At 39.9% G+C, this 27,008-nt stretch overlaps 2 protein-coding genes across 17 annotated transcripts in view; both read right to left on the reverse strand.

The window, feature by feature from the left end:
• The window catches only part of SLC35A1 (solute carrier family 35 member A1), a 33,769-nt gene extending 21,117 nt beyond the window's left edge, over positions 1–12,652 (reverse strand). For 4 of the 9 annotated variants that reach the window (XM_081528606.1, XM_081528607.1, XM_081528604.1 and 1 more), the window contains exons 1-2: positions 12,610–12,652; positions 8,512–8,689 (exon numbers count right to left, since the gene is read on the reverse strand). In XM_081528606.1, the coding sequence (XP_081384732.1) occupies positions 8,512–8,689; positions 12,610–12,625 (194 nt within the window). In that variant the 5' untranslated portion in view covers positions 12,626–12,652. Of the gene's footprint in view, positions 1–8,511; positions 8,690–12,107; positions 12,383–12,477 lie in introns of those variants that run through there. The other 5 variants (XM_081528601.1, XM_081528600.1, XM_081528599.1 and 2 more) reach the window with 3 other exon arrangements.
• A 12,770-nt stretch (positions 12,653–25,422) lies between these two features.
• The window catches only part of CFAP206 (cilia and flagella associated protein 206), a 36,095-nt gene continuing 34,509 nt past the window's right edge, over positions 25,423–27,008 (reverse strand). For 7 of the 8 annotated variants that reach the window (XM_081528618.1, XM_081528616.1, XM_081528621.1 and 4 more), the window contains one exon: positions 25,423–25,880. In XM_081528618.1, the coding sequence (XP_081384744.1) occupies positions 25,650–25,880 (231 nt within the window). In that variant the 3' untranslated portion in view covers positions 25,423–25,649. Of the gene's footprint in view, positions 25,902–27,008 lie in introns of all 8 variants that reach the window. The other variant, XM_081528622.1, reaches the window with a different exon arrangement.

Here is a 27,008-nt window from a genome sequence, read left to right on the forward strand (position 1 = left end):
AAGATAATGAAAGTCAAACTTACCATCATTGGAAAAGAAAATACAGAAAAGGGGAAAGTTGTAATGAACCCTGTGGTACTGGGTCAGAACTGCAGGTATCAAACAATATATAACTCATAGTTATATACATACATATATAGAAACAAGAGTAACAGATACATTTAACACAAGTTACCCAGCTCTGTTTACTGAAAGGGCCCAGAAGTAATGATATCCCTCCAGTACCAATGTGCACATCATACATCCAGATTCTGGTTTCTAAATACCATTCTTCTAAAAAAGAAAGGTTTCCTAGAGACATGTATGATTTCAGGATTGGGGCAGGGAACACACCCTTTGTTATGCTAAAAGAAACTACTCAAAGATTGGTAAGAATATGAGAGAGACAGAGGAAGGAAAAAGACTAAAAAAAAAAAAAAAGAAAAAAGAAAACGGGGAAGCTTGATGATTCCACTGTCCGAATCTGGACAATATGAGCACAGAAATAAATAGTGATAATAATGGATTCCAGCCATCATAGTAAAATAATCCATGAATCTACACTGAGAGGGAGAGATGGATGGAGGGAGTGGAGGTCAGAGAGAAGGAAAAGCTTCTTAGAGTAGAATATGTGTGTATGTGTTAGTCACTCAATCGTTTCCAACCCTTATGTGACCCCATGGGCTGCAGCCTGCCAGGCTCTGTCCATGGGACTCTCCAGGCAAGAATACCTCAGTGGGTTGCCTTGCTCTCCTCCAGGGGATCTTCTTGACCCAGGAACTGAACCTGGGTCTCCTGCATCGCAGGCGGATTCTTTACTGTCTGAGCCACCATGGAAGACCCTTAGAGTAGAAGGCCAAATCAATGTGTAGAGAGTGTTGGAATTGGGAAATTACCATTTGGAAACATCAAATCAAATCAAACATCAAATAAAAAAATGAAGAGAAAGAAGATATTTACCTAGTTTCAAAGTATCTCTCCATAAGATACTTATTAGTTACAAAGAGAAAATTGGTGACTATTTGGAGAAACCTAGCAGGCACTACCTTAATCAAGAAATCAAAGTTTAATCACCGGTAATGGGGGCAAATAGTCATTATGTGCTTCTTGATAAGCTGCATTGAGAAGGAGTATCACTTCTGTGATATTCCTGACCAAACACCTAATCATAACAAAGCATTCAACAAACAAACTGAGGGATATTCTACAAAGCAAATGGACTGTGCTCTTTAACAGTGGCAAAGACATGAGCGGAAAAAAAAAAAGATGGAGGAACAGTCTCAGGTTACAGGCAGCTAGAGATAAAACTAATGTAAAGTGTGATTATTTTACTATTAAAGGACACCAGTGGGCAACTGGCAAAATTATCTAAGGTCTGTGAATTAGGTAACAATATCATGTCAATACTAATGCCTCAAATTTGATATATGTGAGTATGTAAGAGAACGTTATGTTTTTTAGAAAATATGCGCTAAAGAATTTAGGGACAAGGGCATCTTGTGTAAAACTTACTCTCAAACAGTTCATAGAAACTATACACACATACAAATGCCCGGAAATCAAGAATATGGTAAAACACACATGGTAAAATGTTAACATTTGGAAATGAAAAATTAAGAAAACAAAAAATAAAATTACTGAGATGTCTAACAATGCTACTACTAAATGCTTATCTTTGCCATGGCTAATCACATAACAGCTCAATTATTTCATTGTTCTAAAAGACTAATAATTTGAAAAGTAAAAATCAGGGAACTTTCTAATGCTGTCACTGCCAGTCACTTTCTAGGGATCTTTGGCAAATTAAAACTTCCCTCAGCCTCAGATTTCTCATTACAGAAGATGAAATAATACCTAAGGCTAAAACAGTTGAACAAGAATCAAACGAAAATAAGCTGTATTTACCTGCGTGTCTCCCTCACCTGTTCTTAAGGGGACAGTGTTTCCTTAACACCTTCACTCTGTGGCAGCCTGCCACTCTCAACACCAACAATCCTGACTGTCTGAAGACAGCAAGTGCAGTTGCTGCCATCTTAAAACAGGATGTTTGGCACTTTACATAACACACTTTGACAGTGATTAACAGCCAGTATTCCAGAGCGTGGTCACTTCCTTTCTAAAGAAAAGAAGTTAGATATATGCTCATTGGGTTTTCAAAAATTCATTTTTTCACAACAGACCCCCAAAGAAGCATTATTCTTTGTTTTTTCTGAGGAAATTTCAACTTGTTGTATAGCACGATAGCAATAGTGCTAAAGTGCTGGCTAGTGTTCCTTAGTGCCGGAAAGTTGTGGTGTGCCTTATGGAGAAAACAAGTATTAGATAAGCTTTGTCCAGGCATGAATTACAGCACTACTGGCCCTGAGTTCAATGCTAATGAGTCAACAATACATATTAAATGAGGTGTCTTTAAACAGAAACAAGGTCCTGTGGTGATCAGAAACAAGGTCCTGTGGTGATCAGCTGATGGAAATGTGACCAGAGGCTCAAAGGAAGCTAGCCCTGCTCCTCTAGGAGCAACTTCAGTGATCACTAATTCTGTATTCGTGGGAACTACTGTTTATCCAAAGCCATCACCAGTCCTGTAGCTTCTACTTTGAGAAGCAGACGCTTCTCTTCATTGACTTCTCTTCATCACTCACACTGTCACCATGCCCACAAACCCCGGGCTCTAACAAGCTTCCTTACTCCCAGCTCTTACACCCTTCTTGCCCATTCTCCTCAAAGGGGTCAAAGTGACTCACCACAATATGGGTCGCCTTGTTAGTCCCTGGTTTCATCCTTTTGGCGATTTCCTAATGCACTTGAGATAAAATCTGAACTCCTTCACAGGCACACAGATCCTCTTGATACCTTGCCCACCTCTCCTGCTCCATGTTAGCACCGCTCTACTCTCATAGCACTCCAGACAGTGATCTGTTGCTGTTCTTTAACACACTGATCTCCCTACCTTCTCTCTGCTCTTTTCTTGTCCATCTTCTGCTCGATCTTCAGGTCTGTGTTACATATAACTTCCTCAAATTCAAATGGAGACCCCCCTCTTACTTATTTACAGCATCCTCTATTTATCCTCTGGTGGCTCAGCAGTAAAGAATCCACCTGCCAAGTAGGAGACATGGGTTCGATCCCTGGGGCAGGAAGATCCCCTGGAGAATGAAATGGCAACCCATTCCAGTATTATTGCCTGAGAAATCCCATGGACAGAGGAGCCTGGCAGGCTACAGTCCATTGGGTTGCAAAAGAGTTGGACATGACTTAGTGACTATGCAACAAACTACTTATCCTCTTAATACAACCCACTGATTATTCATTTGCTTAATATCTAGTTCTCCACCAGACTCAAACTCCATGAGGACAGAATAGATCTTTTTAATTTGCAGCTATATTTCTTACATCCTGAAAAGTGCTGAGCAGATAACTGGGGCTTAATAAATGAATAAACCTGACTATCGCACTACATCTTTTTAGCAATATATTGAAACAAAACATGACTATGTTTAAAATGTTTGTTTGGGACTTCCCTAGTGGTCCAGTCATTGGGACTTCACCTTCCAATGCAGGGGGGAGGGTTCCATCCCTGGTCAGGGAGCTAAGACCCCACATGCCTCGCCAAAGCATAAAACATAGAAACAAACCAAAAAAAAAAAAACCATAAAACACCCAAAACATAAAACAGCCAAAATATAAAACAGAGGCAGTATTGTAACAAATTCAACTTTAAAAAAGCCAAAACATAAAACATAAGCAATATTGTAACAAATTCGATAAAGACTTTAAAAATAGTCCACATCCAAAAAAAACTTAAGAAAAAAATGTTTGAAGGTAGTGAAACACAGATTATTTGGACATGGCAGTGACACATTTCTCTTTAAGTGAACTTAATTATAAACAAGACATTAAGAACTTTTAAGAACTGTCCTGAGTCTTTGCCCCATCTCCACACAGTATAAAATGGTATGTACTTAAACAATTAGCCAAGATTAAGCATACTACTGAGCAAAGAGCATTACTGGAGAGACCATCCTAAATAAGCAGGGCAAGCTTTGCATAGATCAGAAACAAGTGAGGTTCTGGAGTTATCAACTCTATAAAGTTATTGCCCTTTAACAGAGTGTAAAGAGTGGGAAGAAGCGAATAAGCTTTTACCTCCTTTAACAGTTTTTTCCATTGAAATGGTAGTTCACTTTTTTCCTTTTCTGTCATTATCTAAAACTTTCCAATCAAAATTTAGTATTATCTAATTTTTACATTAACTTTATTTTTTTTGGAACATAGGGAAAATGTATTAATCATGAAGATCTAACTTTTCCTTTTTCTTCTCAGAAGATTCTCCAAGTTCTAAATCTTTAGTTATTTCTAACGTAATTCTTTCACATTCTCCCACGATATCGTGAAATCATCATCCTTTCTCGCAGATGATAGTGTTGCTTCTACTTTGAAAACAAAGTAAAAAAGTCCAATGTCATGTTTTTAGCTTTACAGAAGGAATTAGTTTAACATCATGTGGTAAAGCATTTTCAAACAATATAAGTTCAAAATTATGAAATCAATTTGTTTCTTATGTGTACCAACAAATCAACTCCTAAAATTTCTGAGTATCTTCTGATATTTAGAAGTCTCTCCATCACAGCAAATAAAGCACTGACATCCAACCTGGCTTTTTTTTTTTGGACAAACTACTTAACATCCTGTTTGCCTTTGATCCACTTTTTTTTTAATTGCCGATTTTAATATGTGTATAAAGAAATTACAGCATAAAGAGTATCTGGAAAATCTACTTTGCAAACTTCACACAACCACATCAAAAAGACAAATATAAAGTTCGAGGCGCTTTCATGTGCTCCAACTCTTAACTGTTCAATCATAGTCCAGCCATTTATTTTATTCATCTTTTCCATATTCCAAAATGCTTCAGGTGAACCGTTATAAGCTAGTCGTCCTTTCAAGATCTAGAATCAACTTGCAACGTTTTCACTGGGTCTGTTTCCCACACAGCTCTGATTTAGTTTCATTAGCGACTGTCTCATGACATACTGCTGAATAAGCAACACACGATGTCCTTTCATTTCATTCTGTAGCTATCAACCTGTGACCTAACACTGTAAAATAATTCTTTCACTATTTTACCATCCCAAGAAATTAACGTTTTCACAGATGCCTTCTTTATTTGCTCCAAGAAATTCTGTCCTATCAACATGTTTTGAATAACCACATAATTTGCCAACATGTTTCTCATTAAAAATTAAGTTTGCTTTAAAATCCAGTAATTTCAAATTCATTTCACTTCTTTCACGCTTTGTAATTTGTTTTTCCAGTGTTTTTTCCCACTTGGAAACTCCTTGTGTTTTAAATGATTTTTCTTCCCAGCCAAACTCTTGCTAGTCATGTCATGTCAAATGCCAGCCATCAAAACTCTGTATCATAAGTCTTTACTTTTTTCTGATTGTCCCTGGTCTTGTGAACTCTGCAGGTAATGTTTATAAAAGAGGCTATACATTATCCTGGGCTTCCCTTGTGGCTCAGCTGGTAAAGAATCCGCTTGCAATGTGGGAGACCTGGGTTCAATCCCTGGGTTGGGAAGATCCCCTGGAGACAGGAACGGCTACTCACTCCAGTGTTCTGGCCTGGAAAATTCCATGCACTGTATGTATAGTCCATAAGATCACAAAGAGTCAGACACGACTGAGCAACTTTCCCTTTCACTACATTATCCTGGTGACATAAACAGCCATCTATCTGGTTATTGATGATGATGACAATGAAGTACAGTATTTGGTTTTCCACAGTTGTTGTTTCAACACCATTATCTAACTGATCTGGTGAATTCTTGGAAACTTTTCTGCTTTTATATTGATTTCAAAGAAAGTTTCCACAAAACAAACTTCAACTGACCATACCCATAACACTGAATAGCTTAAGAATAAGAAATACTATACAGCGAGCAATGCAGAGCTGGGAAAGCATCAAAATAAGACAACAAGTCTATGCAGTGGGTTGGCCGGACACTAGCCCAACTGCTGAGTTAAACCAAAGGCTTCACTGCTTTTTAACAAATTCTTAACAGTTACAAAATAACTGAACCATGATTTGATCTTACAGCTTTAAATAGCGGATTCCATGCTTAACAGTCCTATTTCATTCCTGGGTCATAATTTTTTCTCCCTAAGGAACCTGGGGGATAAGGAGAAGAAATGTGCTCCCTATGCCTCTCTTCCACTATCTCCATTTTTGTATTAAAAGAAGTTACGCCATAAGATTTTTATTAATTTATTTACTCCTAAATTGGCTGTTGTTCTGGCATTTCAAATATAGAGATTCTTGCCTTTGGAACATTGCCTTTTAAAGATACAATAAGGCCTCTCCTTTACCTGACATTCTCCAGAATAGTGGAAGCCAAATTTCCTTAAAAATGGATCTTGTTAAGTAAGAAACTGTAAAGGTCTGAGATTTTAACCTACTTGCAACCCAACGAGTTAGACTGCCACAGTAGCTCTACCTGTAAGACAAATGTCAAACACAGATTTTCTATTAAAGCTTTCCACTGTCTAGCCTCAAGTTATTTTTCTGTTCTTTTCTCCCTCTCCACACCATTTTTAAAGTATTTTTTTCAAGTGGATTGTTTGTAGTCATGCATGTGTTTTCTAGTATATTTTCTGTCTCTTCCACTAAACCTAAATTTGAAGCAAGCAGAAACCATATCTATTTCATTCATATCATAACATCTATTTCATTTATACTGTATCTATTTCATATCATATCAAGTCTACTTCTACGGTGGTTTAGTCACTCAGTCCTGTCCAGCTCTTTGCAACCCCATGAACTGTATAGCCCACCAGGCTCCTCCGTCCATGGGATTTCCCAGGCAAGAATACTGGAGTGGGTTGCCATTTCCTTCTCCAATCTATTTCTATATCCAGCACCTATTATAAAACTGTCACACAGAAATCACTTAACAAATATTTGTTAAATAAAATTTAAAGTGTTTAAATGTAATTTAAACCTATATACATGCTATTCTTCACTGCTTCTACGCTCACCAGCCTACATCTTGAAACCTATATGAATTCACTTGTCCACATGATCCAGGTGGGTCCCCCTCTCGTACATCTTTCCCAAGTATGGGAATTCCCTGGTGGTCCAGTGGCTAAGACTCTGGGCTCCCAATGCAGGGGGCCTGGTCGATCCCTGGTCAGGGAACTAGATCCCATGTGCCACAACTAAGACCCGGCAGAGCCAAATAAGTAAATTAAAAAAAAAAAAAAAAAAAAGGTTAAAAAAAATCTTTTCAAGTAATCTCCTACCAGATTTTAATTCTCACAACTCTTCATTTTGTCCAGTTAAAAACTGAAGAAATTATACAACGTAACTCAAAGCTCACCTTCCCTTGTCTGTCTCATTTTCTTTTGTCTTTTGTAACTGTTTTCTCTCATCCACAGCCTGTGGCTGTTTTCCTCTATCTTGAATGGACTCTTACCCCTGGTTTTAGAGACACAGTGTCCAGAACTTCCCTTTGCACGTACTTCCCACTCTCCTTTACTGGTGGTGAGAAAGTCATCTGATTTTTATTAGACTTAAAATATTCCAGTCTATGAATATAATGTGGGAAATGAAAACAGACAAGTAAAAAACTGCTGGGCTTCTGGGCAGCACTGAAGACTTAAAACGTGAACTTTAAAAAAAGAAAAAGAAATAAAGAAACTCAAGCTTAGGAGAAGAAGAGAAGCTAAGGAATATATGGAAAGTCATAATCCCAATGAGTCTAGGACTAAAATTAGGTCTGTATCACTCCAAAGGCACTATTCTCAACCCTGTCTTATATTTCAGCCTTGCTAAAACAATTTTCACCCAATGTTACTGATCCAAAGCCCCCAGTGCTACCACATATTAACAGCGTGATACTGAGGAACCTCAGACATTGTGCAGGTAAAATAGGGGTAATTATCATACTCACCTAAAGAATGTACAAAGACCAAACGAGATAACTAATGAAAAGCACTTAGTACAGTGTTACACTTTCTGTGTCTAACACAGAAAATACTAAAGAAATGTTAACTATTATGATCGTTTCATTTCTCTATAACAGAAGTCAGCACATTTTCTGTGAGAACCAAATGGTAAATATTTTAGGCTGTGTGAGCCACATAGTCTGTGTTGCAACAAAAACAAGCAGCAAACTGGATTAACCAGTGGGCCATAGTTAGCCAACTCCACCTGCTTTATGGTGGAGTTTTTCAACTTTGGCACCACTGATATTTGGGGCTGGAGACTTCTTTGTTATGGATTGCTGTCCTGGAGGACACGGCATTGCAGGATGTTTATTAGCACCCTTGACCTCCACCTGCTTGATGTAAGTAGCATCTCTCAAGTTGGGTCAACCAAAATAATACCTCCTGGGGATCAAAAATGACCTGAGCTGAGAAAGCTTGCTCTAGAGCAATCAAACATATGAAGATACAGCTTGAATTTTCTAATAAAGAACGTAACTGAGTAAAAAAGTAATAATTTAACACACTAAAAAGTATTTATACTCACTTAGCTAAAATGCCCACACTTAGCAATAACTTTATAACTTCTGTGATACACACGGCTGTGGTTGAAAAGTAGAGTTCTTTGTCTGATGTCCTTGTGTATCTTAAAGCTATGGTATAAGTTGCAGCCACCAGGGTCATCACTGCCAAGCAGTATAACTTGAATAATAAATTGACATTTTCTGGAAAATATGTGCAAAGATATTATTTAATAGACAACATTATGTATATAAAAGTTAATCAGTGTTATACTTCAAGATGCTTTGCAATTTCAAGCACAAAATACATTAAAAGAATTTTTTTCAAAACAATGCTCTCTAACTACATGAAAAGAAACAAACATACACACACGATACACAGCTGACTTTCAGAATCAACTGGTAAGGCACAGATTTTGTTCCTGGGGAGGGCTCAATTTTAAGATTATCTGGCTTAACTAACTCTAGTTTAGGATGTTATAAATTACACACTTTATATATCTTTATAACTCATACTTGTGAAAGCAAAACATGATGGCAGGATAAAAACAATAACAGCAATGTATATTCTAAACAGAAAGACAGTAGGAAGAAAACAAAAGGAATAAGTGAATGATAAAATAATACAGAATTTTATAATATAAATTACATCCAGCTTCTCATTTCACAGCATTATATGAAAGATAACTCATAACACACACACCAAAAAGAATACTAAGAACGAAGTTCTGTAAAACCTGAAATCCAGGAAATATACACAACTTATGAACACTCAATTTAAGAACTTATTGTAAATATATCTGAGCATCAGCCATCACTCAGGCACCAAGGCCGGTCCACCAACTTCAATAAAACCACAAGCACTGGGGAGCCAGGTCTCCTTCACTGCTCCCAGCCCTGTTCGGAGACAGCCATCAACTAATCCTCAAACTATTTCTACTTGTTTTACCCACTTCATACCTCCCTCATCCCCAGCTATATTTAACCTTCTTTCAAATCTTCAGGCACACGTTAAACAGGGATCAGCAAGTTTTTTTCTGTAAGGGCCAACAGTAAATATTTTAGGTTTTTTAGGCCACGAGGCAAAATTAAGGATATCATGTAGGTACTTAGGTGACAAGAGAGAAAACATATTTTCACATTTAACTTATATTTAATTGGACAAATTCAAAATATAATAATAATTGAGTACAATGCTTTATTGTATTGAGAAGATGGGAATTCTGGTGGTGGAGGTGGAGGCAGGTAACATTTTGCTTCACTGGTCTTCAAAGTTGGTGTTCCATCAGATCAACTGCAAACGTTCATCTGTAAAAACCATTCTTAGCTCACAGGCCATACAAAAACAAGTGATAGGCTGAGTTTGACCGATGGGCCATACTTTGACAACCTGGGTTAAGAACCAGAGGGACAGAGGTTGCTCTGGGCTGCTACTATAACTACATTACATCTAAGTATGCTTCCTAACCACTTTGGAAGCCTAACCACAATTCAAAGGTGACTTGCACAGGAAAATAAATGTTTCAAACAAATCTTTATATGGTAAGGTGGAAACTTACTAGGAAAACCGGTTCTTCAATATAAATATTTTTCCCTGGGTGAATTAAAGAATTATTTGCAAAATTCAGGCAGATGTTTAAAAGTACAATAGGTCTTAACTAAAAAGTTGGATGGCAGAACAGAAAAAATAGAGCTTATCTCTGCCTAAAGTTTCCATTGATCTTGAGGACCCAAAAAACAATGTTAATGTAAAAGAGATTGAAGGGGATCACTGTAATACTTCACTTGCCCTAAAACTTTCCTACACAAGGAGGAAATGTAAGACGAAAAATAAACAGCAGTACAGGAGAAAGCATTTCCCATCTTCTTGATCAGGGGTGAACAAAGTACATTTCCTCTCATTTTTCTATGATCCCAAAGCTGAGAATAGGCTCACATCTTTAAATGGCTGGAAAACAGTTTTTAAATAAACTTCTGTGATGTATGAAAATTATATGAAATTCAAATCACAGTGTCACAAAAAAAGTTTTATTAAAACACAGTTCTTTGTTTCCAAATTATTTATGACTATTTTTTCTTTTTTTTTTGCCCTGCAACAGCAGAGTGAGCAGTTATGACAGAGACCATCAGCCATTAACAGAAAAAGTTTACCAACCCACATGTCCTAGATTATCAATACTTTCATAAATAAGAGAGGTTAGGACTGCTAAACTAAAAACTATGTCAGCGAATATATAGGTTCCTGATTCCAAAACAACACAATGAATGTTTAAAATTTTGAAAATACACCTATTAGCATTGTGATTAAAGGAAATATATGATATTCCTGAAAATAACTACTGATTAAATAAAAGAGCAAACAAATAAGTTTAGACATCTGTATAATGAAAGTGCAATTATTAGCAATTTCAGTTTGTTTCAAGGTAATATCACAAGTCCATACACGGACTTCCCTGGTGGTCCAATGGTTAAGACTCCTGAGCTTCACTGCAGGGAGCAGAGGTTCAATCCCTAATCGAGGACTAAGATCCATGAGGTGGCAAAAAGTCCACAGCTCAACTGCATTGTTGAGTGGGCACAGTGGCACATGAGCACTGTTTTCTCCTTCTCTCAAAGTTCCCAATAGCTCCCACACAGTCTCTGTTTCTATGTGGAGAATCCCACCACCCGGCCCCGCGAAAGAAATTTACAATCTGGAGCTGTATATTTTTCTGTTATAGTTTACTATATTTTAGAGGGGACATTATTTGTAACATCTGAGAAGGTGGAAATTAGGAAGTCCCAGATAAATAAATCCTTTCTGAATATCAGGAAGTTTGGGACTGCAATTTTGTATTACACGGTTCTAGTGGACATGTAAGATTTATCACATGACCCAGGCACAGCAAAAATGTATTGGCATATAAGCCTAAATCGGTAAATTGAGCAACTATTTCAGATTATTTAACTTAGGTAATTCTGCAGTTGCCTTCACCATTCATCTTGCTATTTTCATTTTATGTCAATTATCAAAATAATTCTACCTTTTTCCTTTATTTCGGGTGTTGCTACAAAAGACTCTTAAAGGTGGGCTTATCTGAAATGCGAGAACCATATGCAATTGCAGACATGCCCCTGAGCAGGGCTTGAAAGATAAACGTGGCCTCTCCAACCAGGAAAATAATTCGCCACCCACGCAAAAAGCTATTGTTCAAATATTTGTTCAACGTATATTCAGGGGTGAAGCCAAGAGCTCTATGGAGGAAATGGAGAGAAAGAATCCGGGTGTTGCCCAATCTCTCGTAGCTTCACCATTCAGAAACTCAACTCCGGTTTTAACTTACCCCACTCAGCAAAGCAAACGAGCTGCCGAGTTGATGATACTTACACTCAGGAAAAGGCAATTAGTCATCAAACATTATTACTCTAATGAGCTATCCCTGGGGAAGGGGAAGGGTCGGGGGATGGATATCACCCTTCCCACAAAATATTCAAGTGTTCCTTCTAACCACATAACGACATTCTCGAGTGTAACTGTTAGCGACAGCTTTCTCTGTCTTGTCACAACTGCAAGGCTGTTCTCCTGCCCCAACGATGTTTTCAGTGTCTGTTAGGTGGACCAGGCGCTGCTTAGGTTCTGCACCTGGAGCATGCCCTTAAGGCTCTGAGCATCCTAGGGTAGGAGGCACCGCGGAGACCGCAACCGCCGTGACCCTGGCCCGGACTGAGACCTGTCCTGCCTCCCGCTGGGTGATGCGGCTCCAGCCCGGGCCCGGCGCCCCGGCCCCTCGCCCGGTCCGCTACAGCCCAGGCCTGTCTGAATTCGGTTCCCACCCACTCGTCCAGGCAGGCGCGGTCTCCGGCCGCCAAACCGGCAGGCGCGGAGTCCGCCCCCCGGGAAGTCAGCCGCAGTGGAAGGCTGCCTGCCCCGCGCTGCCCTGACCCGTGGAAGCGCGCACTCAAGCCCCGAAGCCGCTCAACACAAACCCCTGCTCCCCGACGCCCGGGCCTACCCCCGGAGAGCCAGAGGTCCGCGGAGGTCCGCGGAGGACGCTCGCCCGCAGACGGATGCAGACAAGCGCTGAGGCTCGCTCTGCATAGCGCCGCCGACCCGGGCTCCCCAGTCCTGCCGGCCCCGGCCTCACCTCTTGAAGCTGCCATGGTTCCCCGACAGCGCCGCGCGCAACTGACCCGCGGCCCCTCTGCGCGCTCTGAGGGTACCCGGGACCGCCTCCTGGGGTCATAGAGACGAAAGCCGCGAGGCCTAGAGCGCCTCGTCGGCCGACCGGCCGTGGCTCAGGCAAGCACCGGGACAAGGTTCGCGAATCCGACCGCTGCAGAAAAGGGGCGGACCCGGATGGAGAAGAGACCGGTACCGCCCAGTTTCTGTGGACAAGCGCGTAAAACGAGTTTCCACGGCGTTCTTTTCTAAACTACAACTCCCGGCCGGCTAAGGAGGCTTAGTCGCGAGAGCCGAGCGTTGCCTTCTGGGAGCTGTAGTCCTCACCAGGTGATTTGGCGGCAAACAGGAATTGGGCTTCGATTTAGGGATTCTGGCAAAGCTGTTGTAGATCCACCCCAAACCCGGAAAGCAACAGAAACCAGGCAACTTCTGTAACTTGCATTAACTTCCTCGCTCATTAACTTCTGTTGTTACCTCTTATTTAAACTTATACTTTATATTATATATTGTTCAAAATCTTGTGGCTGTGTCCTCATCGTAAGCATCATCTCTGATTATATTTACCTTACCAGACATTCTAACTGCACGATCTTCGCTTCAAAATGTTAGGCGTATCAACAGGCACTGACTTCAACCGCTATAATCTTCACGTTCACTGAAGCATGTTAATTGGCATTAGCGATATTAGAAATAGTTCATGTCAAATTGCTTTCAAGATATGTGGATTGGTTAAAAATACTGTTGTGTATATAAGCACCTCCATTCTGACAGGAACATGGGTACAATATTCTGAGATTCCCAGCAGCCTACACCTTCTGTAGCATGATCTTTCCCCTAAATGACTTTCAGACTTAAATTGAAGAAAGTAGGGAAAACCACTAGACCATTCAGGTATGACCTATATCAAATCCGTTATGATTATACAGTAAAAGTGACAAATAAATTCAAGGGATTAGATCTGATAGACAGAGTGCCTGAAAACTATGGGATGGAGGTTCGTGACCTTGTACAGGAGTCAGTGATCAAGACCATTCCCAAGAAAAAGAAATGTAAAAAGGCAAAATAGTTATCTAAGGAGACCTTACAAGTAGCTGTGAAAAGAAGAGAAGTGAAAGGCAAAGGAGAAAAAGAAAGATAGACCCATCTGAATGCCGAGTTCCAAAGACTAGCAAGGAAAGAGAAGAAAGCCTTCCTCAGCGATCAATGCAAAGAAATACAGGAAAACAATAGAATGGGAAAGACTAGAGATCTCTTCAAGAGAAATAGAGAAAATAAATTTAAAAGAAAGAGAATTAGAAATACCAAGGGAACATTTCATGCAAAGATGGGCACAATAAAGGACAGAAATAGTATGGACCTAACAGAAGCAGAAGATATTAAGAAGAGGTGGCAACTATACACAGAAGAACTATACAAAAAAGATCTTCATGACCCAGATAACCACAATGGTGTGATCACTCACCTGGAGCCAGACATCCTACAATGTGAAGTCAAGTGGGCCTTAGGAAGTATCACTATGAACAAAGCTAGTGGAGGTGATGGAATTCCAGTTGAGCTACTTCAAATCCTAAAAGATGATGCTGTGAAAGTGCTGCACTCGATATGCCAGCAAATTTGGAAAACTCAGCAGTGGCCACAGAACTGAAAAAGGTCCGTTTTCATTCCAACCCCAAAGAAAGGCATTGCCAAAGAATGTTCAAACTACTGCATAAATGCACTCATCTCACATGATAGCAAAGTAATGCTCAAAATTCTCCAAGCCAGGTTCAACAGTACCTGAACCATGAACTTCCAGATGTTCAAGCTGGCTTTAGAAAAGGCAGAGGAACCAAAGATCAAATTGCCAACATCCACTGGATCATCAAAAAAGCAAGAGAGTTCCAGAAAAACATCTACTTCTGCTTTATTGACTACACCAAAGCTTTTGACTGTGTGGATCACAACAGTGGAAAGTTCTTCAAGAGATGGGAATACCAGACCGCCTCCTGAGAAATATGTATGCAGGTTAAAAAGCAACAGTTAGAACTGGACTTTGAAAAACAGAAGGTTCCAAATCAGGAAAGGAGTACGTCAAGGCTGTATATTGTCACTCTGCTTATTTAACTTATATGCAGAGTACATCATGAGAAACGCGGGCTGGATGAAGCACAAGCTGGAATCAAGATTGCTGGGAGAAATAGCAATAATCTCAGATATGCAGATGATACCACCCTTATGGCAGAAAGTGAAAAAGAACTAAAGAGCCTCCTGATGAAAGTGAAAGAGGAGAGTGAAAAAGTTGGCTTAAAACACAACATTCAGAAAACTAAGATCATGGCATCTTTTCCCATCATATGGCAAATAGATGGGGAAACAGTGACAGACTTCATTTTTTTTTTATTATTTTGCTCCAAAATCACTGCAGGTGGTGACTGCAGCCAGGAAATTAAAAGACACTTGCTCCTTGGAAGGAAAGTTATGACCAACCTAGACAGCATATTAAAAAGCAGAGACATTACTTTGCCAACAAAGGTCCATCTAGTCAAAGCTATGGTTTTTCCAGTAGTCATATATGGATGTGAGAGTTGGACTATAAAGAAAGCTGAGCGCCGAAGAATTGATGATTTTGAACTGTGGTGTTGGAGAAGACTCTTGAGGGCCCTTTGGACTGCTAGGAGATCCAACCAGTCCATCCTAAAGGGAATTAGTCCTGAATGTTCACTGGAAGGACTGATGCTGAAGCTGAAACGCCAATACTTTGACCACCTGATGTGAAGAACTGACTCATTTGAAAAGACCCTGATGCTGGGAAAGAATGAAGGCGGGAGGGAAAGGGGATGTCAGAGGATGAGATGGTTGGATGGCATCACTGACTCAATGGACATGAGTTTGAGTAAACTCCGGGAGTTGGTGATGGACAGGGAGGCCTGGCATGCTGAAGTCCATGGGGTCGCAAAGGGTTGGACACGACTGAGTGACTGAACTGAACTGAAGATCATTATATATATATATATATATATATATATATATATATATATATATATATATATATCCTGTTAATATTATTGCAAAATTTTTCATTCCTTATTAGCATCACATTAATATGAGGGAGCGGGGCTTCCCAGATAGCTCAGTGTAAAGAAGGCAGGTTCTATCCCTACGTGGGGAAGATTCCCCTGGAGAAGGAAATGGCAACCCACTGATGCAATTATTCAGTTCCCTGCTGTATGTTCTTATACGTACCCATAATCACTTAAAAACTCATATCTGTACTTGAAATTAATTGTAAAACTTAAAAGTATTCTATCATACATTTATTTTGTTCTATATTGCTTTATATGGTTTACTTATGTTCTATTTTGGAGTATCATTATAGTCTCAACTTATGTCAATTAACTATAATTATTCTTTGGACACTCAAATTGCCCCAGTTCAGTTCAGTTCAGTTCAGTCGCTCAGTCGTGTCCGACTCTCTGCGACCCCATGAATTGCAGCATGCCAGGCCTCTCTGTCCATCACCAACTCCCGGAGTCTACCCAAACCCATGTTCATCGAGTCGGTGATGCCATCCAACCATCTCATCCTCTGTCGTCCCCTTCTCCTCCCGCCCCCAATCCTACCCAGCATTAGGGTCTTTTCCAATGAGTCAACCCTTCGCATGAGGTGGCCAAAGTATTGGAGCTTCAGCTTCAACATCAGAACTTCCAATGAACACCCAGGATTGATCTCTTTTAGGATGGATTGATTGGATCTCCTTGCAGTCCAAGGGACTCTCAAGAGTATTCTCCAACACCACAGTTCAAAAGCATCAATTCTGCGGTGCTCAGCTTTCTTCACCGTCCAACTCTCACATCCATACATGACCACTGGAAAAACCATAGTCTTGACTAGACGGACTTTTGTTGGCAAAGTAATGTCTCTGCTTTTAAACATGCTATCTAGGTTGGCCATAACCTTCCTTCCAAGTAGTAAGCGTCTTTTAATTTCATGGCTGCAGTCACCATCAGCAGTGATTCTGGAGCCCAAAAAAGTAAAGTCTGACACTGTTTCCACTGCTTCCCCATCTATTTCCCATGGAGTGATGGGACCAGATGCCATGATCTTAGTTTTCTGAACGTTGAGCTTTAAGCCAACTTTTTCACTCTCCTCCTTCACCTTCATCAAGAGGCTCTTTAGTTCTTCTTCACTTTCTGCCATAAGGGTGGTGTCATCCGCATATCTGAGGTTATTGATATTTCTCCCGGCAATCTTGATTCCAGCTTGTGTTTCTTCCAGCCCAGTGTTTCTCACGATGTACTCTGCATATAAGTTAAATAAGCAGGGTGACAATATACAGCCTTGACGTACTCCTTTTCCTATTTGGAACCAGTCTGTTGTTCCATGTCCAGTTCTAACTGTTGCTTCCTGACCTGCATACTGGTTTCTCAAGAGACAGGTCAGATGGTCTGGTATGCCCATCTCTTTCAGAATTTTCCACAGTTTATTGTGATCCACACAGTATGGCCCCTATAAGTCCACTCCTTTCTTTAAATCTGCAGAAACTTTTTGAAACGTTTTTTATTTCTGGCAACGAGTTCCCAGGTTCCAGGCCAATCTTGATTTTTCTCTCTTCTAAGCCAGAAATCAACTACACTTCAAGAAACTATGGTTCCTTCTGGGGGAGAAGAGTATTACACACATACACACTGATCATAATTAGGGTGGTGGGTAAAATGTTTTAGAGCTAGTTTTGTGGCATTTCTGATTCACATAATGTAAATTTTCCTTCTTAAAATTTTCATTGCCTGCAAAGACTTTCTGCTCCATTACCATTAGCCTTGACTAGATTCTGATGCCTCTTGTCCTAACCTGATCAGCCCAAAACCAACCAGGGACAAACCTAGAGTCAGATAGCGTCAGGATGATTGGTCCATTCCAGTGAAGGAGACTACACATCAGAATAACTGTGGGAGGTCTCGGGAAACAAAGGAAAAGACAGAGTTACAGAATCTGGGGGAAGGGTGGACTTACTGTGTATGTTTGCTCAATCATGTCCAGTCTTTGTAACCGCATGAACTATAGCCCGCCAGGCTCCTCTGTCCATGGGATTTTCTAGACATGAATACTGGAGTGGGTGAAATTTAAAAAGAAGCAGTAGTTTGTTAGATTCAAAGCAGGGCTGTTTGTGAAAAACTCAACATCAGATCCGAATAGTCTCAGGATCCTGTTTCTTGGAAACTCCAAACTTACTGTATATGTTGACTGTTACACTCAGGAGTCCCTTAAATGAAGCCTTTGGAACTAGGTTGGAAACTGAGGCCACGTCTTTGGATCAAAGTGACTTAAATCCTTCAAGCAAGAATAGAGTGTTTCATTGTTACTGACACAATTTCTACAGCAGGGTTCTTAGTAGTGTATGATTTCAAAACCTTTCAGTGGATTAGAAAGTAGACACTCAAAAAAGGGGGTTGTTATTATACTGTACAATTGTAGCCTATCCTTGAGAGAGATGTTATTTTCTGTTAACTTTGAAGCTGGGATTTTTGTGTTTCTCATCTCAGCCCAGTGAATGGCCAAGCAGATATTTACATTCTTAGTTTAAGGTAATTTTTACTTTCTCATTTCGAATTATCCTGTCTTCCAGGACAAGTATCAGTTCAATGTGTTTCTTTTATGTATGTCTAGTTTTCTATACAAACCTTGGTTAGAGCAAGGAGCAGACATCTCCATCATGTGAGCCATAAGCTCATTTGCCTGATGATGAAACAACCTTACAGCAGCTGTTGCTCTTTCCATCTGAGACCCCAGTGACTTTTCTGATTGTCACTATCACACTGCAGTATTTGTCTAGATACCCTGTCTCTTCTATCTCTGCTTAGGTATCAGAGCTGCCCTAGTCTCAATGAATTTTATGAAAGGAAGCCCACTACTATCTCCATTAGTAACAAAGTAAAAGTGTGAACTTCATTAAACAAAAAGACTGTGCAGGAAGCAAATACCAAAAGGCTTAAGGAGATTGTAGCTCAATTCAAGTATGGTATTTGTACAATAGATTATTTAAAGTGGCACGGTTTAAAGTACAGTAAACTATTAAAGAACTGTGTAGACAAATGCAGATTAAGCATATTACTCTCATTCTTCTATTTAAAAAAATCCCAAACTAATCTGAGACCTGTGTTCCATCCCTGGGTTGGGAAGATCTTCTGGAGAAGGGAAAGGCTACCCACTGCAGTATTCTGGCCTGGAGAATTCCATGGACTGTATAGTCCTTGGGATCGCAAAGAGTCGGACACAACTGAACGACTTTCACTTTCACTGTGATTTTAAAACAACTCTTTCTTGTGGTATAAAATTACTAAAGACAAACCAGAAGGATTGCTGCATCTTAGAACTGAGAAAATTTGTTTTAAAAATACAGAGACACAAGGTAAAATTCAGTGTCTGAACCGAAAGAGTTAAATGAGTAATAATCGTATCTAAATATTTCTTTTTTTAAGTTAATAAATTTTATTTTTTCTTTTTATTAGAATATAATGGCTTTACAATGTTGTCTCAGTTTCTGCTGTACAATGAAGTAAATCAGCCATATGCCTACATATATCCCCTCCCTCTTGGACCTCTCTCTCACCTCACCCCCTCATCCCCTCGTCCCCTCACCCCAGGTTAAACATTTCTTATTTGAGCTTAACTCTCCCTTGCCTCTGCTTCCATTTTTAGTTAGCATAATCCCATTTCTCTTTTCCTGCCACTCACTCACTGATAAGTAGTCTGTACTTAGTTCTACAATTTTCTGCTTCGCAGGCTGCAATCTTATTTCAACTCAAGCCAACACTGTTAAAACAGCTTGGCAGTTGCCAACTCCATTCTTCATCCTCATGTGTTTGTTCATCAGACATTTACGGAAAGTCCTAATGTGCCAAGCATTATTCTAGGTACTGAGATCTAGAAAACAGAAACCAGGAAAAATGAGGGTGGGAGTGCAGCAGAAATAAAACACTGGGGGATCCCCTCTCTCTTGGCTGACATTAACAAGGCACTTACCAGACAAATGCTTTACACATGTTAACTAACTGGTCAGAAAACTAAGATCATGGTCCCATCACTTCATGACAAATAGATGGAGAAACAATGTAAACCAGTGACATACTTTATTTTGGGCCCCAAAATCACTGCAGATGGTGACTGCAGCCATGAAATTAAAAGATGCTTGCTCCTTGGAAGAAAAGTTATGACTAACCCAGCATATTAAAAAGCAGAGACATTACTTTGCCAACAAAGGTCCATCTAGTCAAAGCTATGGTTTTTCCAATAGTCATGTATGGATGTGAGAGTTGGACTATAAAGAAGTTGAGTGCCAAAGAACTGATGATTTTGAACTGTGGTGCTGGAGAAGACTCTTGAGGGTCCCTTGGACTGCAAGGAGATCCAACCAGTCCATCCTAAAGGAAATCAGTCCTGAATGTTCACTGGAAGGACTGATGCTGAAGCTGAAATTCCAATACTTTGGCCACCTGATGTGAAGAACTATGCTATGCTATGCTATGATAAGTCGCTTCAGTCGTGTCCGACTCTGTGCGACCCCATAGACGGCAGCCCACCAGGCTCCGCCGTCCCAGGGATTCTCCAGGCAAGAGTACTGGAGTGGGGTGCCATTGCCTTCTCCGATGTGAAGAACTAACGCATTTGAAAAGACCCTGACACTGGGAAGGATTGGGGGCAGGAGAAGAAGGGGACGACAGAGGATGAGATGGTTGGATGGCATCACCGACTCAATGGACATGAGTTTGAGTAAACTCCAGGAGTTGGTGATAGACAGGGAGGCCTGGTGTGCTGCAGTCCATGGGGTTACAAAGAGTCAGAAACGAGTAAGCAACTGAACTGAACTGGTTTAATCCTCTTCAGACAAGCCAATGAGTTGGGAACCATTATCCCAATTTTGATGATGAAGAAACTCAGCAGGGATCAGATAACACAACTAATAATAAGTAGAAGACCTAGACCTTACTTCCGTGATCACAGAGATTGCTTTACATTTTTTCCTACTCTTCTGACTGCTTCTCTGTCTTCTCTCTTCCTCCTCATTCCATTCCCATTCATTGGGGATGATCCCCCAAACTACCCTTCTCCAGATCAAATTCTAGTCACCTCTGCTTTTCTTTCTTTGTCATTTCTTAAATTAAAAACTTTCTAGTACTGAACATATTATCTTTTTTGACCAACCAGTTCCCCTTCTCAAATCATCCTGTTTCCCAGGGTAGAAACTTTGACTTTCCCTTCCCTTTCCTGGGCTGTTAGATCCCCTTCCTTAAATCTCACATTTGTCCCTTCCTGTCATCCATTACCACAATGCCCTAACCCTTGTTAACAGCTTCCTCTCCATCTCATCCTTGTGGCTTAGCTGGTAAAGAATCCACCTGCAATGTGGGAGAACTGTGTTTGATCCCTGGGTTGGAAAGATGCCCTGCAGAAGGGAAAGGTTACCCACTCCAGTATTCTGGCCTGGAGAATTCCATGGACTATATAGTCCATGGGGTCACAAAGATTAGGACACGACTGAGCGACTCTCACTTTCACTTTTCTCCATCTCACCAATTCCAGCATCTCTCTCTCTCAGTGGATCTTCTGTTCCAGGATCAGCCACAGTTTTTTGTTGTTTTGTTTAATATCGTACTACAGAAAGGCAACACATTACTCTGTCTTTCAGAGTTATCCAAAATCTATACCAACCCTGCTCATCCAACTTTATTTTCCACCAACTTCCCCAAAGATGATCTTCTTTTTCCTCTCTGTTTTTCTTCCTTTTATTTTCCAATAACTCCTTTACCACTGAACTAACACCTTGACTAGTAAATAATCATTCAACCAATACCCTGCTTCCAGTCTGTCCTTTCTTTCATTCTGTTTTTAAAGAACTCATTCATCCAACAAGATGCAGTAAAAATACTAGGGATGTAAAAATGGCTCAAGCACAACTCAGATCTCAAGAAATGCATAGTCTAACAGGGAGAATACAGAGGGACACACATATAGACCTTTTTACTTCAAGCCCTATTATAGTAAAAGTATGTATAAACTCCTGTGAAAACCCAAAGGAAGAAAAATTAATTCTCTCAAAGGTGGTGGGGAAAACCTTCACTGAAAAAATGAAATCTGATGAACAGATGTTCAAGCTGGATTTAGAAAGGCAGAGGACCCAGAGATCAAATTGCCAACAACTGCTGGATCATCGAAAAAGCAAGAGTTCCAGAAAAACATCTATTTCTGCTTTATTGACTATGTCAAAGCCTTTGACTGTGTGGATCACAACAAACTGTGGAAAATTCTTCAAAAGATGGGAATACCAGACCATCCGACCTGCCTCCTGAGAAATCTGTATGCAGGTCAAGAAACAACAGTTAGAACTGGACGTGGAACAACAGACAGGTTCCAAATCAGGAAAGGAGTACATCAAGGCTGTATACTGTCACTCTGATTATTTAACTTATATGCAGAGTACAGCATGAGAAATGCTGGACTGGATGAAGCACAAGCTGGAGTCAAGATTGCCAGGGGAAATGTCAATAACCTCAGATATGCAGATGACAGCACCCTTATAGCAGAAAGTGAAGAAGAACTAAAGAACCTCTTGATGAAAGTAAAAGATCATGGCAACTTCATGGCAAATAGATGGGGAGACAGTGGCAGACTCTATTTGTGGGGGCTCCAAAATCACTGCAGATGGTGACTGCAGCCATGAAATTAAAAGATGCATGCTCCTTGGAAAAGTTATGACCAACCTAGACAGCATATTAAAAAGCAGAGACATTACTTTGCCAACAAAGGTCCATCCAGTCAAAGCTATAGTTTTTCCAGTAGACACATATGGATGTGACAGTTGAACTATAAAGAAAGTTGAGTGCCGAAGAATTGATGCTTTTGAACTATGGTGTTGGAGAAGACTCTTGAGAGTCTCTTGGACAGCAAGGAGATCCAACCAGTCCATCCTAAAGGAAATCAGTCCTGAATGTTCATTGGAAGGACTGATGCTGAAGCTGAAACTCCTAATACTTTGGCCACCTGATGTGAAGAACTGACTCATTTGAAAAGACCCTGATGCTGGGAAAGATTGAAGGCAGGAGGGGAAGGGGACGACAGAGGATGAGATTGTTGGGTGACAACACCAACTCAATGGACATGAGTTTGAGTAAACTCTGGGAGTTAGTGATGGACAGGGAGGCCTGGCGTGCTGCAGTCCATGGGGTTGCAGAGTTGGACACTACTGAGCAACTGAACTGAACTGATGAACAGATTTCATGGGGACCAACATTTCCTATGGCTTGTCTGTGGAGTCTATTCCAGGGGACAAAGGTATATTAAAGACTCTAATATATTCAGACAGTTTGGACTCTGCCTACAGAGAGCATGGAGGCAGAAAATGCAACTGAAAGATAAAGGGATATATTTTGAAAAATCTCACATGTGTTAAGGAATTTTTACTTTATCCCCTAGATAATGAAAAAAGTGTCTTTTTAAGTAAAGGGAGTGAGGGTTGGTGGGGAGGGAGCCAGGTGATCTGATCAGATTCATATGTTACAAAAATTATGCTGGTGAATCAGGCAATAGGACTAAATCCTAAATTGTGACAACAGCAGTAAGGATAGGAAAACACAGATTTCAAAGGCAGCTGAAGCCAAATCAATGGGGTGCAATGACTAGTTAAATGTAGGGGCTGTGGGAGACAGTCCAGAAGTTTGCAATTTATGCTGCTGAGTAGGTGGTGATGCCTTTGACCACAGAAGGAAATACAGAGTGAGAAACAAGTTTGGTAGAGAAAATGAATTCAGGGTATGACCTGCTGAGATGGTATTGACCAAATGACACTGGGTCCAACATACGGTTAGAAATCTTTAGAGAGGCCTGCAAGAAGACGAGTTGACCGTGTGACCTAGCTCCCTTTATTCTGATTCTTTTACTCTTACCAGATGACTTTCTGATATTAGCTTTTCAAATTGTATTTCGTGTTTTTATTTGCTTGGCAATTCTACTTTCAGCCCTAACTTCAGAACCCTAAATTGTGGTTTATCGGCCATTCTTTTCTGTGTTTAGGAATCTTGTAAGATCAAAAGAGGGTAGATTAGAAAAAGGTAAAATCAAATTCCTGAATTTATAAAGTTTAGTACTATCTTTAACCATCCCACCATCTTCAAGGACAGAGCCCTCCCACCCCCACTCTTACCCCCAGGTTTTTTGCCTCAACAGCCAGCTAACCTATCTTTAACATCACTTTTAAATTACAGATATAATAAACAACAAGGTCCTACTGTATAACAGAGGGAACTAAATTCAGTATCTTGTGATAAACCATAACGGAAAAGAATATAAAAAAAATATAAGTGAATCCCTTTGCTTAACATTGTAAATCAACTATATTTCAATTAAAAAATTAAACTATAGGTATGAAAATCATGACAACTTAGAAGTAGATCTGTTTTTTGAAGTTTACCTCTACAATATATGTGGAAAATGGATTTTGAAGCATATCATGCTATTAATAAAAGTAACATTTAACCTATATAGAAAACAAACTATACAAACCCCTTATTAAGAGTTACCTAAATCAAAAAAATGTACTAAATATAAATGAACCCCCAGCTGCCGAGGCAAGTTTTAACAGCCCCTCCATCTGAGAGTCTTCATTATCCATCCATGTGTATTGGGAGTATGTAAGGCAGTAACAGAGAAGGCAATGGCAACCCACTCCAGTACTCTTGCCTGGAAAATCCCATGGATGGAGGAGCCTGGTAGGCTGCAGTCCATGGGCTCACAAAGAGTCAGAGATGACTGAGTGACTTCACTTTCACTTTTCACTTTCATGCATTGGAGATGGAAATGGCAAACCACTCCAGTGTTCTTGCCTGGAGAATCCCAGGGACGGTGGAGCCTGGTGGGCTGCCACCTATGGGGTCGCACAAAGTCAGACACAACAGAAGCGATTCAGCAGCAGCAGCAGCAAGGCAGTAACAAAACAACGGCTCTAAAATTCAGCTGTCTGTAATTCACAGGGGCCTGAAACACAGCTGCCTGTGGAGGCAGGCAAACAGAGCAAAGGAGTGAAGTGGGAGCCCCGTAAGGCAGCGGGAGTTGCACCTGCTGCCTTACATTGCAACCAGATGCACCTGCCCTACGAAAGGGCATAGCCACTACTTACAGAAGGCTGACCGAGTGCTGCCAGATATTCCGGTCTTTTCAAGGGGCCAGAAGCCAGACTCCATGTAAAATTTCCAGATTTTAAAAGACATCATGTGGTCACCATTATGATTTAAGATTACATTTTAAGTACTATTACAATTTTACAATTAGAAAAGAGACATGAGAGGTTAAAAAAAAATGAAGAAGTGTTCAACAAATTTGAGCTAGATAAAAGATAAACAGATAATCTGAGTAAAGGAATACTGAAGTATTAAAATCAAGACCTCAGTTGGGATAAATATATAAAAATAAAAACATCATGTGGGCCTTTGTTCTAACTGTTCCAAATTAATGAAGTCTTATACCAATTTAATTCATGTTACATTGGATAGCTAATGAAGCTGAAACTGTTAATTACATTTTAAATTTTTAATGTTCAACATTAAGTGTGATTTTAGAAATAAACTTCTATCCCAGGCATAATAATCTGATATTAATGTATAAAAAGTTATTGAAATAAATTTCCATCCCAAGCATAATAATCTTATATATATAAATATCTAATCATATTTTAACATATTAATATCTAATAATTTCAGTCTCGATGCTGCCAAACGTTTTCTTAGAAGTCAAAGAGGAATGGACAGAGTTTTACTTTTCAATTTTAATAGAATGAAAAATGTATTACAGAAAACAATGTTGCCTTTTTTGTAGGAGTTTGACAGTGCATATAAATGAGAATCCCAAAACAGTCATACCACCAATGAAGGCACCAGACCCCCAAAATCAGTGAATTTTCACAGATGCAAACATACTCTTAAATATTTGCCACTGTTCATAAGTTAGTGGTATCAACATTAAAAACTCGGCCTCTAACTAGGTTTCATCAACCGCTCTAGTTAAGTTCACCTTGACTCCATGGGTGGTCTTAGTTTGGCCCCCGCGGAGACCAGCTATGTAAATCTGGGGCCGGGGCACTCGGCTGCTGCCCTCCCTCATGGACTGTGTACCAACATCCTTTGAAGGGTACACCTGGGAATAGTTTTCTCTTCTCATGTGGCTATGATCAGTCTGTACCGAGTGAGTAACTTTCCGACGCAAATTGGCCTAAGGAGAAAGAGAATTACACTGGAATGAACATTCCTCTAAAGAACAAATAAAATACTCTAAGATACTAGTTAATATCTGCTTTTTACTCTAAGGTAATAGCTAATATCTGTCCTTTTTTCCCTCCTCTCCATCCACAAGGAAATTAGTCCTACAACACAGCATGTTTCTACAAAACATTAAAATATTAGACAATTTAGAGCATATTAGAAAATAAATACCCTTTGCTGAGAAGTAGGAAAATAGATAAATGAAAATGGACATAAAAACCTAAAGAGAAAAACATACAGATTCAAATGTACAGTGAGCTCAATTCATTATTATACTTTCAGAATCATACCACTTGGATTTTTTTCCCCACCATTCTTGGTTTATTTGTTTAAAAGGCAAAAATTTTAAGATTTCCATTGTCTTACTTAAATGGGCTTCACCCAACACTTAATTTGAAATGCTCAGATGTTTCCAAATAATATTTTATATTATTCTACATTTTGCTTACTCCTTTTACAGATTACTAGTAAACATGAGGTTAAACAGATTACTCCAGCTGGGAAGCAAGAAGAGCTTTATATAAGCTTTATATAAGGAGAATAAGGGTTTTACTGAAGCTGTGGTGAAGCCCCAGGAAAAAACTCAGAAGGGATTAGAACATGTGAGTTAAGAAGGCAAGACCTAGAATTAGAGGAAATATTTCAGAGTTTGAGATGCTGCAGATGATAGAGAACTACTTCTCCTGCACATAACTTATTGCCTACATTAGTAGGGCTTTACTATTCCTATGTCTTCATTAGCATGATTTTATTATTCTGAGAGTCTCTTGCCAAAGCAAATCACTTGACTTCATTACAGAGCATCCTGAAAGATGCATAAACTCTTCAGTAGTAAGCATTAACACAGAGAAGAAACCCTAGGACTCTTTTTATCAGTTGCCTTCAGATTCACCTTGCTTATTTCCATCAATCCTGGACTGCTTTTTCATGATCTTTACCCAACCCAATTCAAGCCCCCAATCCATCCCATGATTGATCCCAGGCATTGGAACACCTACCTTCAACTAAACTTCAAAGTCTCAATAAATCCTGACCTTGCTCTTCCCCACTCCAAGACACTGCAAAGCTCTGCTGAAGG

This window comes from Giraffa tippelskirchi, chromosome 9, assembly GCF_054371585.1.
Source record: "Giraffa tippelskirchi isolate mGirTip1 chromosome 9, T2T-mGirTip1v1.2.pri, whole genome shotgun sequence".
In the NCBI taxonomy this organism is placed as follows: Eukaryota; Metazoa; Chordata; class Mammalia; order Artiodactyla; family Giraffidae; genus Giraffa; species Giraffa tippelskirchi.